Source organism: Larimichthys crocea, chromosome XIX (assembly GCF_000972845.2).
Source record: "Larimichthys crocea isolate SSNF chromosome XIX, L_crocea_2.0, whole genome shotgun sequence".
Classification (NCBI taxonomy): domain Eukaryota; kingdom Metazoa; phylum Chordata; class Actinopteri; family Sciaenidae; genus Larimichthys; species Larimichthys crocea.
In genome coordinates, this window is record NC_040029.1 from 10,454,860 (window position 1) to 10,473,029 (window position 18,170).

The 18,170-nt window shown below is 44.0% G+C and overlaps 2 protein-coding genes across 2 annotated transcripts; both read left to right on the forward strand.

The window, feature by feature from the left end:
* The first annotated feature begins 4,363 nt into the window (after positions 1-4,363).
* On the forward strand, positions 4,364-9,002 carry LOC104928563 (actin-related protein 3). Its single transcript, XM_019273356.2, has 12 exons — positions 4,364-4,560; positions 4,877-4,932; positions 6,076-6,200; positions 6,276-6,386; positions 6,481-6,576; positions 6,681-6,788; positions 6,871-7,014; positions 7,537-7,710; positions 7,799-7,891; positions 7,977-8,102; positions 8,210-8,293; positions 8,401-9,002. Exons 1-12 carry the CDS (start codon positions 4,517-4,519, stop codon positions 8,494-8,496), a joined length of 1,257 nt encoding a protein of 418 aa, XP_019128901.1. The 5' UTR covers positions 4,364-4,516; the 3' UTR covers positions 8,497-9,002.
* A 369-nt stretch (positions 9,003-9,371) lies between these two features.
* On the forward strand, positions 9,372-13,183 carry LOC104928572 (transmembrane protein 182). Its single transcript, XM_010742879.3, has 5 exons — positions 9,372-9,576; positions 10,382-10,487; positions 10,561-10,689; positions 10,765-10,902; positions 12,668-13,183. Exons 1-5 carry the CDS (start codon positions 9,406-9,408, stop codon positions 12,937-12,939), a joined length of 816 nt encoding a protein of 271 aa, XP_010741181.2. The 5' UTR covers positions 9,372-9,405; the 3' UTR covers positions 12,940-13,183.
* Positions 13,184-18,170: the final 4,987 nt, after the last annotated feature.

Below are 18,170 nucleotides of genomic sequence, written 5' to 3' on the forward strand. Positions count from 1 at the left end.
ACACGTTTCCAAGAGTTTGGAGAGAGTTTAAATCTTCACTGTACATCCATTCACCTCAGCTCAGGTGCACTGATGAACTTTCTCTGTGTTTGGAGGGGGGGGTGACTTTACTTGACTCTGCCGGCGTCCCTCTGAGGATACTTAGGCTTAAACGCTCTCTTTGTGTGTTTAACCTTCACAGGGTGGAGCTCAGGACGGCGTGAAAGCTGCATTTTATTAAATTAGCTACATCTCAGTAAGCTACCATCACTCAATTACTCATCTATTGATTATGCTGTTCCTCTGTGGCTTCCAAAATCAGCATGCACGAACTTTTTTGCATCGCATTATTGAGTGGAGAGTCCTTTTTGTGGTGCTTCCTACCTGCGTGCACTGACGCTGATAATATTGAAGCAGAAGATTAAAGGTTTGTGAGCACAAGCAGAGAATACAGATCAGACATAATCCACTCTGTGTTACAGCTGTCTGGCAGTTTGGCTGCGTTTGTCTCTCAAATTTGGGTAATTTAGCAAAGACGTGATGAGAAATGTGCACATGCCTCAGAGTTATTGGTCTATTTAGGACAAACACAGCATGAGAGCTGCTTATCTGGCACGTTAGCACTCAGACTGGAGTTATTCTAAAGACACAGTCCACTTGCATCGACTTGTAAAGTGTTTCCAAGTAACCATTTTCAATTATTTTCCTAAGAATGCAGCTCTGCATTGTTAGAGACTCAATGGAGCAGCTCCCTCTGGATGAATCCTGCAGAAATGAGCTTCAAACACAAATCAAACGTTGCGATATCAGAAGCAGTTTGCAGCCTAAACTTTGGGTCCATTCGCAGCACAAAGACTCGTGCAGTGTGAGGGCGCGCCGGGATGACAGAGCATCATTAAGCCTGAACACAGAAGGAGGAGGAAGGACTGACGATCACAGAGGGGAAGTGCCGACTGCAGATCTCCTGGGATTAAGAAGCAGCAGAAAGAGGAGATTATTAAAAATAATAAGGCCCACCTCTGCCTTTTGCTCTAATGACGTGCGTGCAAACACAGTCATATTAGGAGCTCCGGTGCTGGAAATACTTCAGTTGATGAGGGACCTCAACTCATCTACTTTGTTTACTGTGTAGGCTAAGAGTATTGGAAATGAGACAGAGGGGCGGAGGGGGATGATCTGTTCTGGTGTGGGCGGCTCAGATCACAGCACTAACAGAGGACAGCGAGATCAAACCCACCTGAGACTCAATTACCCAGAGTTCAGCTGTACAGATACCATACATTGTGTATAATGAATCATAGCTGCTCCATTAAATGCATCAAATCTTGTTTATTTAGTTAGCTATGATGCATGAATCAAACACATTAACCCACGCATCGACAGGCCTCGTCGTGCGATTGATTACAGACGAAGAAATTCAATCACAAATTCCATTAGAAATATTACATCAGATATAAATGAGATGAAGTCTGAGAAGGAGCTTCTTTCACAGTCAGCCTAAATCTGATGACTTAGCAACACAAACCCGAAGCTCCTTTATTTTCAATCCACTTTAGTGCCGCAACACAAATCTTCATTCCAGTAAGTAGGGCCAATAAAAAGAAGCAAACAGGATTAAAGTTGCACCGGTGCAGCGGGAAATGAATCTGTGGCTGAGGGGAAAGTTAACTAGTGTTAAATATGTTGCATCTCTAAAGCGGTCCTGAAGAACGGCTGTGAAAACGCCTCGTTACTGGATGTTTGATACATGAGATAAAAACCACAAATCAACATGTTTTGTGTGTTACTGCTTCCTCACGATGCTTCGTCTAGAAACCAGAGCGCTGGTGCCCTCTAGTATTCAGACCAGGCATGGAAAGCACCTGCAGATGAAGATGATCTGACATGAGCTTCAGAGTTCAGGTGTTTATCAGCTGAGACCCCACAGGCAAATTAAAACACATCTCCACACAGTCTGACACCTTGTGTCAGTATTCTCTTACTTTTATTGGGTGACATGTTATTAAACGTAATTATATAACTGTGACATTAAAGTCACCTTCTGCACAGTTCAATGGTACCTGACTGGATCCTTTAATGATTGCATAACAGTAGTGGATGAAAACTTGCATTTCTTTCCCAATTTTCTCAAAACTTGGAGTTTCATTTGGATGGAAACCAAGCTTCAGTGTTCATAATAGACCAAATCTGTATGGAAAGACAGATTATTTGGTTTAGTTTCACCTCAACCAGCCAGTTAAGTTAAAGTTACTTATTAAGATTGTGTTTGGGTTATTGATTTGAAACAGTCATGTGACACTTGCAGGATGATTATGAAACAGTAGCACAAGCAGAGAAGCCACAGAGGTCAAACCAGACCAACGAGACTTCAATGAGCAGAAAAACAGACAATTCTATGGTCGCTGTTATTTTATCCATCTTGTTCTTGGGTTTTTAAATAAAACTCCTCGTCTATAAATGATGCTTCATCTGAAGTTGATTCCTCCTGTGAATAATAAAGAGAGATTTACAGTGTTGTTGCTCGGTTTGGCTAAAAAACAGAACAAAAGGCATCACTTTGTGTTTTCCACCATTCATCTCAGCGGCGTCAAAGGAAAGTTCTCCTTTGATGGCGAGCTGCTGGTGAATCTCTGCTCCGCCGCTGACAGCGTTGAAACAAATTGTTTCGACTACACTTCTTGATGGAGAGTTTGGCCTCGGCTCCGCGCCGACTGTTTCTATCAGAAGCTGCAGAGCCAAGGGCTTTTCTAGGAGAGTCGGAGTGGGTGAAGAGTCTCTTGTGTGAGTGATGAGCCTGCCCGAGGACAAAAGAGCCAATGTTCTCAGGCCTGGGATTGGCTCTAATGTAGTAAGGCGCTCTGAAACCAGCGTCGGGCTCCCTGAAGCTGCTTCATGCTCATCTATCGTCTTTATCAGTGGCCCTGCATGCATCGTGGAGGCCGAGGAGAGGTTTGTCTGGCCCTTTGATGGTACCTAAATCACTGATATCATCTGGTGGAGTCAGCAGGGCGAGATGAGGTGGTTACTATTTTTTGCTCAATGAAAAAAAGGCTGCAAAAAATACAAACAAGAGACCTGGATGCAACAACGTTTCTGACTTTGTACACTTATATAAGCTCCAATACATGCATATAAAATATTCTGTCATTTTAGTGTTGCTTTAGTGTTAACTGATCATTGGAGATGCTCGTGGACTTCAGGAGGCCTAACCTGAAAGATTTCCATCCTGGGTGAAGAGGTGGAGGTGGTGGAGGACTGTACTTCATGAAGACGTTCAGGTCATTTAATGTGTGTATATGTTCTTCCTTTTCTCTTCTTTAAATCATATCTATGATTTTTATGCCTTATATTTATTATTTAATTTTTATCCACTCTCATCCTATATATTATGATCTATTGCACAAAGTTTTCACCCGACATTTGACGGCACATGACAAATCTTTCCCCAAAAAAACATAAAAAACATAAAAAACATAAAAATAAAAAAGTTTAAATACAGTAAGATAGACTTAGAGGTTGCTGTTTTATTCCGTATTTTACTGTATGGATACAAGTTAACTTCCATCAAAGGAAACAAACACTTGTTTGCCATATAAAATACTGCATGAATGCCATATAAATAAAGGTTAGATAGATAGATAGATAGATAGATAGATAGATAGATAGATAGATAGATAGATAGATAGATAGATAGATAGATAGATAGATAGATAGATAGATAGATTACTTATAATAATTTATGATTAATTAACTTATAACACAATATCCATACATTAAAATTAACCACAGATAGATCTAAATTTAAATATGTACAGAGCAATTAAAATGTGCAGAGGAGTTAAACATTTACATAGAAAATAAATATATAACTGTGTTAAGAAGTTGAGCTGTGCTACAAAAACTATATAAAAATAGAAAGGGGGCGTAGAAATAAAAATGATTATGTGTATATTTAACAGTCTCTTATAAATGTTTTACTGTTACTGGTTCCATTTCACTGTTATTTATACATGTGTATATATTGTTTAAAATAGGATATTGTATAGGGTATATTGTTAAGGTTTTCTTTTCTTACTACTGTTTTCTTGCTGTCAGTCACCGTTTGGGAGCTGCGGTAACAAAAACAATTTCCCTGCGGGGATTAATAAAGTATTTCTGATTCTGGTTCTGATTCTGAAATGACCTAATATAATCATACTAATAATAATAATAATAATAATAATAATAATAATAATACCAGTAATGTAAACATGACTTCTCCTGGTGTTTTTTTATTTGCTATTTTTATTTGTAATTTTTTGCTGTTCTGCCCTCGCGCTCTCCGGCGGCGCCCTCGCGCTCTCCGGCCGCGCGGCGGCGCCCTCGCGCTCTCCGTTAAAGCTGCTGACGTCACACGAGAAGAAAAACCCACCGAACCCGGAAGCGCTCGCGCCTCATTCAGTCCGCGAGCCTCGGTCGGTCCTCCGTTAACGCTCGAGACCCGTTCGTACCGGACACCTGCCGCGTTTACCTGCAGCTACATCACCGGAGAGCGAGCATGGCTGGTCGGCTGCCCGCGTGCGTCGTGGACTGCGGCACGGGGTGAGCAGCGCGAGCTCGTTAGCGTTAGCCTAGCTGTCACACCGGAGCTAACGGCCGTTAGCCTGCGAGCTAACGTTAGCACGGCGACGTGTTTACCGTCCGGTAATCCGGATTAACTCGTTAACTCGCAGATTAACTCGTTAACTCGCAGATTAATTAATTAACCTTCATTTAGTCTGACCTGAGAGTTAGCTTCGGAGTTAGCCGCTGCTGGCTAATGGAAGCTAATGTCACTTCCTGGACGGAGAGTCTAATCCGGATTAATGTGAGCTATAATCCGGATTAATGAGATTCTGTCGCTGTGTGTTTGTTTCAGGTACACGAAGCTTGGATACGCGGGAAACACAGAGCCACAGTTCATCATCCCGTCATGTGAGTCAGAGAAACTTCAAAACATCTGTTTGAGTTTGAGTCTTTAAATGAGTTTGAGTCTTTAAATGGTTTGAGTCCCTTTTTAAATGAGTTTGGAGTCCCTTTAAATGAGTTTGAGTCCCTTTTTAAATGAGTTTGAGTCTTTAAATGAGTTTGAGTCTCTTTTTTAAATGAGTTTGAGTCTCTTTTTTAAATGAGTTTGAGTCTTTAAATGGTTTGAGTCTCTTTAAATGAGTTTGAGTCTTTAAATGAGTTTGAGTCTTTCTAAATGAGTTTGAGTCCCTTTAAATGAGTTTGAAGTCTCTTTAAATGAGTTTGAGTCCCTTTAAATGAGTTTGAAGTCTCTTTAAATGAGTTTTAGTCCCTTTAAATGAGTTTGAGTCCCTTTAAATGAGTTTGTAGTCCCTTTAAATGAGTTTGAGTCCCTTTAAATGAGTTTGAGTCCCTTTAAATGAGTTTGAGTCCCTTTAAATGAGTTTGAGTCCCTTTAAATGAGTTTGAGTCTCTTGTCTCTTTAAATGAGTTTGTAGTCTCTTTAAATGAGTTTGAAGTCTCTTTAAATGAGTTTGTAGTCCCTTTAAATGATGAGTTTGAGTCTCTTTAAATGAGTTTGAGTCTCTTTAAATGTGTCACATGAATATTCTGTCGTAAAGGTGACACGCTGCTGATCACTGCACACACAGAGTCTGTCTAACGACCAAAAGCAGCAAATTTAAATGAGGAGAATAACTTTTATTTACATGTTGTCTTCATGAACTTCAGTCTGGGTCAGCTGGACTGTTTGTAGATCCATGAAGACGCTTCGTCTCTCAGACAGCGAGCTGTCCCAGTATGAACACACAGAACCGGATCACTGGATGAGAGCTGACATGTCTTCTCGGGTCGACAAGCAGACTGAACCTTCCTGAAGAAAGACGAACAGAACTTATTCACTCACAGATTTGACAGTTTTAGCTCTATTTAAAATATTTCCGGTGACTTGTGACGTGTTCGATAAAGCTGTTTGTTGAACATGAAGCTTCCCTGAAGAGAAAAATCTGAAAACATGAAGTTTATTTCTTGTTTTATTGTTCGTTAAATAACTTAATTAGATGTTCTTATAGTTCAGGATCCAACCCGGCACTTTTATCCGATCCTCTCCAGGTATCGCGATCAAAGAGTCCGCCAAGGTCGGAGACCAGGCGCAGCGCCGGATGATGAGAGGCGTGGACGACCTTGACTTCTTCATCGGGGACGAAGCCATCGACAAACCGTCGTATGCCACAAAGGTAGACGGAGGAGAAGAAGAACTCTGAGAGTCTTGGATCTGATCTTTAGAGACTAACGTTTGTTTGGGTTTGCAGTGGCCCATCCGTCACGGCATCGTGGAGGACTGGGACCTGATGGAGAGATTCATGGAGCAGATCATCTTCAAGTATCTGCGGGCAGAACCTGAAGACCATTACTTCCTTCTGGTAACAGACGTCAATACTAAGTTTGAGTCTTCAGGACAAACTGTTGAAGTTGCTTCAGCTGGTTGTTGTTGTGTTAACATCGTTTCCTCTGCAGACGGAGCCTCCGCTCAACACTCCAGAGAACAGAGAGTACACAGCAGAGATCATGTTCGAGTCCTTCAACGTGCCCGGTCTCTACATCGCCGTTCAGGTACGAGTCCGTGAATCTCAGCGCGGCTGGCTGATATTTGAAATGAGGAAGTGTTCAGTGTCGCTTCCTCTTTGTTGAGTTTCTGTCTCTTGACTTTGTCTCAGGCTGTCCTGGCGCTGGCTGCCTCCTGGACTTCCAGACAGGTCGGAGAACGGACGCTGACGGGGACTGTGATCGACAGCGGAGACGGAGTCACGCACGTCATCCCGGTGGTGAGTTTGTGCGGCTTCAGTTCAGGCTCGTCTTCTTCACCGTGTCCTCGTTCTCAACCCTAAACCTGCGTTTGTGTTCCAGGCTGAAGGCTACGTCATTGGCAGCTGCATTAAGCACATCCCCATCGCTGGGCGAGACATCACGTACTTTACCCAACAGCTGCTGAGGGAGCGAGAGGTGGGGATTCCTCCGGAGCAGTCCCTGGAGACGGCGAAGGCGGTCAAGGTCAGTGTCCAAACCCTGACATCCATTGTCTTTCACTTATCTGGGGAGCAGACCAGAGGTGAGGGCTGGGATGTAGATGGACTGGAAGATGGAGAGCAGCGTCCACAGTACTACAGACGCTGTGCCCACCTGTTTGTCCATCTCACGCTTGTTGGCAAGATACTTGAACTCCTTCAAGCGTTCCAACATTGCCTGACAGCATTTAAGTGGTAAAACTGGAGGAACCGTTTCAAACTCCACCCTGAGGCAGACGAGACGTTTGGGAAGCAAACAGACGATCTGTTTGATATTTTTAGTTCGTTTCTGCATCGAAACCGGCCAAACGAGGATGTAAATAAGAAGAAGTGAAACCTGAGCAGACTGTCGTGTAATTCTCAGTTTGGCCACAGGAGGTCAGTGCAGCCACAGACAGTCCATGTCTTCAGTGGAAAGCAGGAAACAGTTTTTATTCCTGCGTGACGAGTCTCCTTTCAGACTGCTTCCCCTCGTCTGTCTGAATCTCGCATGTCTCGTATGTTTCAGGAGCGGTTCAGCTACGTCTGCCCCGACCTCGTCAAGGAGTTCAACAAGTACGACACAGACGGCTCGAAGTGGATCAAACAGTACACGGGCGTCAACGCCATCACCAAGAAGGAGTTCACCATCGACGTCGGCTACGAGCGCTTCCTGGGCCCGGAGATCTTCTTCCACCCGGAGGTACGACGATCCGCAGACACGCCGTGTTCACGCTGACTCGTCTTTTTCTGATTTGACGGTTCATTTTTCACTGTTTGCTCTCGTCCAGTTTGCCAACCCAGACTTCACCCAGCCCATCTCGGAGGTCGTGGACGAAGTCATCCAGAACTGCCCCATCGACGTCAGACGCCCGCTGTACAAGGTACGCCACGTGCCGGCTCAGCCGCTCACAGTTCATGGAACTGTCGGTGTGGTGTAGTGAACCTCCTCTCTGTTCTGTGTCGCAGAACATCGTGCTCTCCGGAGGATCCACCATGTTCAGGGACTTCGGCCGACGCCTGCAGAGAGACCTGAAGAGGACCGTAGACGCTCGGCTGAAGATGAGCGAAGAGCTGAGCGGCGGCAAGTTGAAGGTGAGGCAGCGAGGGGACGAGGGAATGAGGCTGAATCGACCGACTCCGGTTATGAAGCAGAGAGCATTATGTTCGCTGGTCTGACTCTAACTCTTCTTCTTCTGCAGCCCAAACCCATCGACGTGCAGGTCATCACTCATCACATGCAGCGGTACGCCGTCTGGTTCGGAGGATCAATGCTGGCGTCGACTGTGAGTATAAAAACACGTGATGATCATCGTCGGACGATTAAAACGTGAAAGTTTTTGTTGGTTTTATGTCAAAGTAACGGATCATTTTTCATTTTCTGTCTCTGCAGCCCGAGTTTTACCAAGTGTGCCACACCAAGAAAGACTACGAGGAGATCGGGCCGAGCATCTGCCGCCACAACCCCGTGTTCGGCGTCATGTCTTAAAAAATAAAATAAAAGGTCGTCGAGGGCGAGAGAGCGTATTCACGCGGAGGCTTCCCGAGGAGGAAACAAACACACACACACACGGGGGAGCCAAGACTCCTCCCACCTCACATGCTGTGGAAAAACTCCATGAGCCTTTTGCACGGATGCTCCGACAGATCATCGGACCGAGCGACAGCGGACCAAACAAACTGCCAAAAAAGAAAAAGGAAAAAAAAAAGAAGAAGAGCGGCGAAATATTTTAGAGGAAAAGAGGTGACTCAGCCCAAAGGATCCTCGACTGATCAAATGTTTACTGCGAGTAGGTTAATAATAGTTTCTGCGTGCCTCGTTCATCTAATATCCTCACAGGGTTGTAATATGTAATTAATCATGGAGTCCTGTATAAATGCACCTCTCTGTGTATATGGGTCGGGTTCTTGCGATATGTTATGTACTCTAAAAAAAAAAAAAAAAAACGATGGTTGTTTCATTAAATCATCAAACAAACGTGTTTAAAAAAAAAAGAAAGCAACAATCAGCTGATCATTCCTGATGTTTGTCTCTGTTTTTATTAATGAATCATCTCTTGAACAAAAGTCGTATTAATATATGAACATGAGTTTGGATGACTGTTGTTGGACCGTCACTGTTGCCTAGAAGATCTCAGTTAAACTGGATAGCCTTGTACTGTACCAAATCTGGATTTCAATGCCGGCATTCCAATAAATGCCAACGAGATATTTCTACAGTTGTGATCTGTTTTTTTTTTAAAGGTGTTAACATAACAGCTATTTTTATGTGAGTGTGTGTGACCCAAACACACACACACACACACTCCTGTAACTGTATCCCTTCAAACTGACCAACACATGATGTCAGAGTTTATTTCCACTGAAGCTCCGTGTCCGAGCATGAAGTCGGACCGACATGTCTGCTGCAGAGAGGCTGAAGCTTCTCCTCTTCTTGGCCTTGTTCTTCGCCGCCGTCGGGTTTCTCTTCACGCTGCTCTCCTGCGGCACTGAGTACTGGCTGCTGGCCACCGAGTCCTGCAGCCGGGCGGAGGACCACGATGGAGGAGACGGGAGGAGCAGCAGGGAGGTATTTAAAGTCTGTGGAGCTCCTTTCAAACCATCAGGAAGATACATTCACTCAGAGTAATCAGACCTTAAAGGTCCAGTGTGTAGGATTTAGCAGCGTTGATTAGACCCTCTGGTTTCAGCCGGTCTTTCATCGTCTGATGGAGAAACTACTAAATGTGTTTACCAAAGTCTGCGTCTACAGCCGGCGTTTCATTTGTTATTAGGCTTCTGTGGAAACGTGGTGGACTCCGCCACATGTCTCTGATACTTCAGGTGATGATTCTGTAAATCTACATCTGACACACTGAACCTTTAAAAGTCATTCTACATTTTGTTTTTGTAAAAAACGTGTAAAACTTGAATATTTCCAGAAAAAATGACTAAAATTCCAATATTTCCGAGCAATACTTTAAATGAATGAAATAAAGTTTTGAATGAAGTACTTCTGTCAGAGTATTTCTACTTTTTCTTCGTCCACGGCTGCAAGTGTGAGTTTTGACATTTCTACAACAATGAACGACTTTTTCCTGTAAAATGAATAAACTTTATTTCTTGTAAATCTCCGTCAGATTCTCCGTCATGCTTCAGTTCTGAACTCAAACATCCTGCTCTGCTCCGTCGGCCTCGTCCCATTATTAAAGCCTTACTTCATTAACGCACCCGGTGGTCAGACAGGAATTTCCTGCCGGCTGTGGTTTGCTGTCTTCACTTCACGCCATCAATCAAACACCGTCTATTTCCAGAGAGCTGACACACACACACATTCTGCCGTGGACTTGAGCAGACATGTTCTTCAGATTTAAAGGATCTCGTCTGGTTTTCAGGTTCTTCAGGGTCCACACGGTGTGAGGATCTTCCACGAGGGTTTGTTCTGGCGCTGTTCCTTCACGGCTCTCTCAGATGAATTCTCCATTTGGGACCTTTGGATCTGTAAGACTCGTCACTTTGCAGATTCATTTGACACTTAAAGGCGAACAATCATAACCGCCTCTTTCTCCTTCAGCCAACCAGCCACCATCAAAGCTCTGCCAGGCCGCCTTCCTCTTCCCGTTTCCTGTGAACGAGCCAATGAGCTCGTGGGTAGAGCCGCACGGTTTACCCACAGAACCGTACGAACACCGCTCCGCCATCGGTTTGTATTTCCTCCAACGAATCCTCAAATTATTTCATGTTCAGATCTTTCATGACACCTCGCTCTGTCTCTCAGTCTTTAGAACCTTCTGGAGCATCTTCCTCGTCACAGGCCTGACGGCCGTCGCCGTTGGTGGGTTCGTGGTCATCTGTGCTGCCCCAGGAGCCAATCACAAGCTCTATAAAGTGGGCGGGTCCCTTCAGCTTTGTGGCGGTAACATCGACACACGTGTTATATGTCGTAACAAAAGTCGAAGCGAAACTTTTGGTTTTAGACTGGGATCGCACGACCTCCAGAAGTTCTTGATCGAGGTCAGGTGACACGATAACTTAAGACATATAAAGTGTAACGTGTGAGCTCTCTGTGGCTGCAGTTCATCAAGCGATCGAGCATCCCGGTGGATTCATGGACTGAACTCTGCACACGTCGTACCTGAATGCTCTAAACTAACTCTCTCTGGTTGATCTGTGAGATGCCCGAGAAGTCTGAGCCACGTTCATGCGTGCCGTGAAGTAATAATGGAAAAAATAACTGCAGCACATTTCAGCCAAAAGTTTGAACGGCTTCAGATTCTCGTCATTCTTTCCTCGACCCAAAATATTTGTTTATTCACAGTGATGGAACCAGATTCTGAGATTTCTTTAACCCTTTAACATCCAGTTTTACACCTCCGCATATCCAAAGTCTGTTCACTCAAATTTAGAATAAATTCATGTTGAGTGTTGTGAATGTTTAAGAGCTTTAAATCATAAAAATATCTCAAGTGTTTTTGGCTTGATCAGGCTTTTATTATCCTATTTATATCCAGATATTTGATTAAAGTGTCTGAAGATATTTATATTTAGAAATTAGATTGGAGGTATGTTTTATTTGATGGGCTCTTATTTTGAAAGCATCTATGTGTATAATATGGATGTGTGGGTTAAAAACATGGCACACGTGGTGTGAACAGTTCAATGTTTAATATAAATGATTGTTTAAATGTAAATATTAACTTTTTATCTTTTGCTTTATTTCAATGTATTCTTATATTTTAATGTTTGTTTTGTATCTTTTTCTCTGAAAATGATCTTAAAGAAGAGAGAAGTTTGACTAAACTGGAGGTTTATTTGGAAAATCTAGACGTAATTCAGCTTAAACAAACTTTTCAAGGTTAAAAAAAGTCACTAATTAGACGTCGTTGGAGGCTGGTGGCTGCTCGTTAGCTTTCATTAGCCACAGCTTGGTCAAAGTCTTTAAGAAGCCTCCGCCTGACGGAGCTCGTGTCGTGGTTCTGAGTGTTTTCTGTTGTTCTGGTTTCAGGACGCTTTGAGCATCTCTCGAAGCTCCTGGCTGAACCTTCTCCTCCGTCCTCTCTCAGGGTCGTAGTTTTCCCACAGTTTCTGTCCTGCCGCTGCTCAACAAAGACAACAAAGTTGACAGCGATCTCTCGGAAAGTCTCGAATCTGAAACCTCAGAATCTGACTAACCCATCACACACAATCACTGTGTTCAGCCTCGGCCTCTGTGGCTGCCAAACCACGAGAAATGAGAATGTGCTCGCTGTCACTCACTATAAATCAAAAGCCTCGCTAACATCAACACAGAGAAAACATTATCTGTGAGCCAACATGCCTCAGATTATTCTTCATGCAAGACATGGAAGTCCAGGTGTGACATGGAAACACAAACTAAACTTGTGTGTCTTTGGTCGCCGTGTCACGTCATTCTTTGTAAATCTTCAGCCGTTCTGCAGATTTCCTGCTGTCCAGGACAAATAAATAAAAATAATGATAAAGCAAATTTACACAAAAAATACAAGTTTGATGTGAATTTTCACTAAAGTTGATGTTGCTTCTGCAATTATGAGCTCAGAAATCAGCAACTAGGATTAAAAATGAACTCTTGGGTGTTTTGCAGCATTAACTTTCTGTAAATCATCAAAGATGTTGAGTGTAATAAGTCTGACAGACAGTTTGTTTCCCTCTCTGTCTGTCAGGTCTCGGTCTGCTCGCCGTCGTGGTCATGTATCTGATGTGGGTCCAGGTCCTGGACACTCTGGAACAGTTCGCCCACCATCAGAGAGTCTCCGGTTGCCCCTCGTTCCACATGAGCGTCCAGCACGGTCCGTCCTTCCTGCTGGCTCCGGTCGCCGTCTTCTTTTGCCTGCTGGCCGGCCTGCTCTTCATCATGGTCGGACGGAGTATTGAGAGGATACAGCCGGATAAAAGAGAGAAACTTCCAGAAGTCCCAGCCTCTGATTGTCTGTGATTCCCTCTGAAATCTGGAGGATTATATCAGGATGGTCAGAGATGATCGTGTTGTTTTTCTGGTGGACCTATAAACTGAATATCATCATATTAAACGTCATTTGTTCTTATTTCTTTTGTGTTTCGTTTATTCAGACGTGAAGTGTTTGACTGCAAAAATCCAAAATAAGTCCAGACAAGTCCGATGTCGGAGCTGAAAACTGAAGAACTGCAGTTCCTCTAACGTCCACCTGAGGCTGGCTCCAGAAGTGAGTCAGTCTTCATAAGTCCCCATGTTTCACAGCAGAAATAAACATGTTTACAGCCTGGTACAAAAAACAGTTTTGGTCTCAGGATTAACAGCATGGACCGCACAGGTGTGAGAGCGCTGTCAGTCTCCTCGTCTGAATCTGGGCAAAAAAGTCAAACCATACCTTTAACCAAAATGTTATTTGCACATAACAAATAACAGAAAATTGCAGAATTAAGAGTGTTGACAATTAATTGATATTTTGAAGAACTAATTGAGAAGTCAGGAAAAACAAAACATGCTTTTTTACCATTGAAATCCTGAGTTAACAGACAAAGAGCCACACATGATTGACAGCCGGTCGCTCCAAACTGTTCAGAGATGACCAAAGATCAAAATCACAGATGTGGATCTTCCATCTGCGCGGATAATTTGAATCTTTTAATTTGAAGATCTTTCTAATCAATTTAACAGATCCCTTTGTGATGAGTCGTCGTCCTCCGCTCGGCTTTCATCAGAACTGATGAATCAATTTGGACAAAAGTGGACGAGCAGACTGAGTAGATTGAGTGCGACCAGGCCTGTCTGTCATGAGGACATCAGGTTGAAGCTCTGAGATACTGGGTCAGAGAGGATGGAGATATTAATAAATTAGACTGTCATAATCCATTTTCTGACAGGAGGACCACTTCAGGGACACCTCAGAGTGTCTGTAAAACACGGTGCAGCCAGCAGAGGACAGTGTTGTCTCAGGATAATGTTGCCATCTTCTTTACGATGATGTCCGACAACATAACGGCAGCAGAAATAAAAAAAAAAACAAAAGTTGTTGCGCTCGCATCAGATTAAACCTACAGCAGAGAAATTTGTAAGTGATAATTAATTCAACTTGTAATTTTCCTGACAAACAAAAGATTTTTTTTCTCCCCCCACGTTCAAGTTCAGTGTGGTTATTATATTGGAAGGAGGAGGAGGCTGGTGGAAGCCCACAGTCACACCTTGATAATTGGAAAAGGCAAACAGAAGTGAGACCTTGCAATGATAGTGACAAAAGGGAGAGAAAGGGAGGCGGAGGTGGGTGAGGCAGGGAGAAGCAGAGAGTTGACACTGCTCATCAGTGAGTCTTTCAATATTCTTTCATGTCTGACGCGCCCGTGCCTCTCCATCCCTTCTCTTCTTAATCTCCGCTGTGAACTAGGTGAGTATAATTACACCTGAGCATGTCACATTCACTTCCCCGGCCCTCGCCGTGTTTAAACATCTGTCACCTCCCCTCCCTCGTCACGCCGCCGCCAACAGCCAACGCACAGTCAGAGGGTTTAAAGGCCCATCTTTATTTTCCACTCATATCACTTTGGTTTCAATCTTTTCACTGCAGCATCGTGGCAGATTCATTACTGCAGGTCCAGGAGTGGATGTGGTGCTGTTGTAGCTGTCAGCCGTGGACTCTCACACACACATACACTTTATATATAGTATACACACACACACACACTCTGCACCATCACCTCATCGTCCTTTACATCACATCATCACACTGGGTCTTTGTCCTCAGTAGATAGGACTGTCCACGGCAATTACTGCAGGCCAACGAAGACGCAACTGAAGAAACTCGTCAGGTTTAGTTTAGTTTTGCTTTTTAAAGACGTAAAAATTGAATTTAATTTATGACCCTTGATATTTAGCTTTTAGAAACACACAAACACAAACACCTGTCCATTCATCTCTATGTTTATGGGACCAACATGCTAATTCCTTTTAGCATGACACGAGAAAGTCGCTGCAATAAATTTGCATCTGCAGCGTTGGTGCATCGATCGCATCAAAGTCAGATGTGGTTGTGTTTCTGTCAGCAGAAGAGCAAAATCTCAACAATCTGTAGCAAACTGGCCGATCTGTTGTGTTCCTGTAGCAGCCTTCGTAATGCACCTGCAGAGCTCTTCCAGCTCTGTGAGTCAGGGAGCACAGTGGCAGGCCACAGACCTCATTATCCAACCAGTGGCTGTCCTGAATAGATGAAATGGAAAGGTGGGAAAAGGCGAAGACAGACAGGAGGAGAGGGAAAAGAAAAAAGGTCTGAGCGGAGGAGACGTGGGAAATGGACTCACCTGTGACTGGAAATGATTTTAATGAAGAAGAAGAATAAAAGGAGGAGGAGAGCTCTTCTTCTTTGGCCTTACACCCCGAGAACACACTCCGTCATCACAGAACTCATCATATAACTTTATTCTTCTCCGTAATTGCTCATTTAGACGCCGACCTGCAGTAATTTGAAAGCTCTGACGATTCGTTGCACGACTTCTTCTGCAAATTCAGTTTTTAATTTGCCGTTAAAGCCACAGTGATGACACATCTCAGCCCAGCTGCTCACCGTCTTCGACTTGAAGTGTTGTAAAAGCACATCATCGGCCCGAGGACACGAGCATCCTTCCAGGAGGGGTGCACGGCGGTGGTGCGGTGGAGGTGTGGGGGTGTTGGATTTTATAGCCTGCAGCCCCCCTGTAGTCCCACTTTGCCAGCCGGGGCAGCGAGAGCCCATATGGCAGCCAAGCGTGGCTCCGGCCAGCCCGGGCTCATATGTATGGAAAACAAGGTCTGGAGAGGGAAGTCACAGGGGGTCATGCTAGTCAGAGAGGCAGCCCCGGGTCCTGGTGCAGGTTAGAAGGTCTTGGTTCAGGAGAAGAGGCTAATTTCTTCTACTTGGCTGAGCAAAGGCCTGAATAATTGCGCCCCCTGGGTTGGCCTCTGGGTAACGTGGAGGTAGAGCACAGTGTTCCAGCGTGGAGGAGTTTCATCAGAAAATCTCATGTCCAGCTTTTAATGGCTGCTCGTTATATCTGTGCTTTATGTTACCAAAGTGGAGACGTCCGTTATTTGTGCTTTACTCTCCACTGTGTGCCTGATTCAGCGACGTTTGATGCATAACATTAACCTTATGCTCTTTATAGAAGCATCGCTCAGAGCAAAGATGCAACCAAGACGTCCCGAATCACTGACGCTCAAACTCAGAGTCACAGGAGAGGAAACCGGATCATGTGTTAAATACATGTGGAGACTTAAAGCTGCAATAATTAGATATTTTATATTTATTTACTTCGTCTGCAGGCAGCGTACACTGATTATAAAACCAAAACAACGAGCTGAAAGACGCCAAACAGCTTCACAGAGATGGAGGATAAATCATTGAATCCACTGTTAATATAAAATCTGTATTACAGCTTTAATATTGGCTTTATTAATTGAATGACTCAGTGACTCTTAATTATCAGCTTTAGTGAGCTGGTTTTTCAGCACCAGCTCATGAGCCGACCTGAACACGTCCTCATCACAGACACCAACACAGACATGCTTCCATCAGACAGGCTGCTGCTGCTGCTGCTGCTGCTGCTGCTGCTGTCTTTAATTAGACGTGTGAAATGTTCTTACACTGTGTATCTGTATTATCGCCCTGCTCAGCATCATGGACATCACTTCTCACTTCATGATCTCCAGCAGAGCCAGTCTGAGGCTGCTGCAGCTTCGCTGTAAAAAGAACGTCTACAGGAAGTCAGCATCAAACTTTAGAACGACCCCTCTCTGCACAGGATGTTTTATTTTGAAATCTCTGTGGCATCTCTTCTTCTTCTTTTGCATTCGAACATAAGGTGCACATGGCATCTTTTATTGCTGCTGCTGCTTCATTTTATTCATCTGACTGTATATATCCATGTGTAGCACATGTACATACACATCCTCGTCCAATCATAGATCAGCATGTGTTCTTCTGCTTCTGAATCATTGTTTAAAGCGCCGGCGCCGGCCGTGGTGCAGCCGTGCCCTGTGGGATTTACGGGTACAGTCATCAGCAGTGGGTGCATTCATGGATAATTCTGCAGCTGATGTTGATTTCATCTGGTCCTGACTGCATGAATAAAAGCCTCATGGTCTGTTTGGCTGCACAGAAGTAGTTTTCATGTCACTGTTTATAAAACACACTGACCGCTGGGCATCACATCATTACTCCAGCAGCTGGTCATCATCACTGGACCTCCAACATGGCCTCACAAACGTCTTTATTGCTGATTTAATGGGGTAAGATGGCTGAATTTCACATTTCTGCAGCTGTAACATGCAGACAGTGTGTTTGAGACCCGCCGTGGTCACCTCATGGGTTCGTGTCCATCCTGCTTGGTCTTTGTCCTCACAGTCCGCTCTGTATCTCCCGTTATGACAGGCCTCTTACGTTGTGCCTACACATACAGAGAGCTGAAGGCCTTATCGTGGCGAGGGCCAAATAGGCACAGGAAGAAGACAATGGCTTTTCTTTATCTTTGGACTCTCTCCTCCTCTTCCATCAGGTCACTGTGGGTACAATCACAGAGGGTAAACTGATTCTGTTCAACCTTTCCTCAAGCCGGAGCCTCGTGGCTCCAAACGGGCTTCACCGCCGAGCTGTTTTTCTATTTCCTCTTCTTCTTCCTCAAGAAAACCATCAACAGCGTGTACTGGAAGAGAGAGCGAAAGACGGCGAGGAAGATTAAATCCAAGTTTCTTTCATCCATGAACGCTTTCATCTTTTTTTTTCAAACAGAGGGAATTATCAGCGCCGCAGCCGACACAGGCTTTGACGAGGGCGATGGCGAAGAAGAAGGAGGAGGAGGAGGAGGAAGACGAGGAGGGGTGGGAAGTTTGCAGATCGGAGAGGGAATCCACTTCTCTGCATCCTTCTTGGGTTTATCTGCTGAAAGCCAGGGCAGCTGCTCTGTCTTCTCACCTGCACTGTAAAAAACTGGCAGCTGTATTTGACAGAATTTTACCGTCATAAAAACTTTTTGTAATATTACAGTAAAAAGATGTTACGTTTTAATTTAAGGTCGAGGTTTTATTCCTTAATTTACCGTATAAATACACATTTTCCATCAAATAATATTACAGTATTCTACTTCATTCATTTAAAATATTATAATAATATAACATGTCGTATAAATAAAGGTGTTGCAATGAAACATGCCTGCAAAAAAATC

Excerpts from the sequence above, each read along its gene's own strand:
- LOC104928563 (XM_019273356.2), top strand. The coding sequence starts at position 4,517 with ATGGCTGGTCGGCTGCCCGCGTGCGTCGTGGACTGCGGCACGGG. Across the intron at positions 4,561-4,876 it reads GTCGTGGACTGCGGCACGGG|GTACACGAAGCTTGGATACG; the intron begins GTGAGCAGCGCG and ends TGTTTGTTTCAG. Across the intron at positions 6,577-6,680 it reads GTCTCTACATCGCCGTTCAG|GCTGTCCTGGCGCTGGCTGC; the intron begins GTACGAGTCCGT and ends ACTTTGTCTCAG.
- LOC104928572 (XM_010742879.3), top strand. The coding sequence starts at position 9,406 with ATGTCTGCTGCAGAGAGGCTGAAGCTTCTCCTCTTCTTGGCCTTGTTC. Across the intron at positions 9,577-10,381 it reads ACGGGAGGAGCAGCAGGGAG|GTTCTTCAGGGTCCACACGG; the intron begins GTATTTAAAGTC and ends TCTGGTTTTCAG. Across the intron at positions 10,690-10,764 it reads CGAACACCGCTCCGCCATCG|TCTTTAGAACCTTCTGGAGC; the intron begins GTTTGTATTTCC and ends TCTGTCTCTCAG.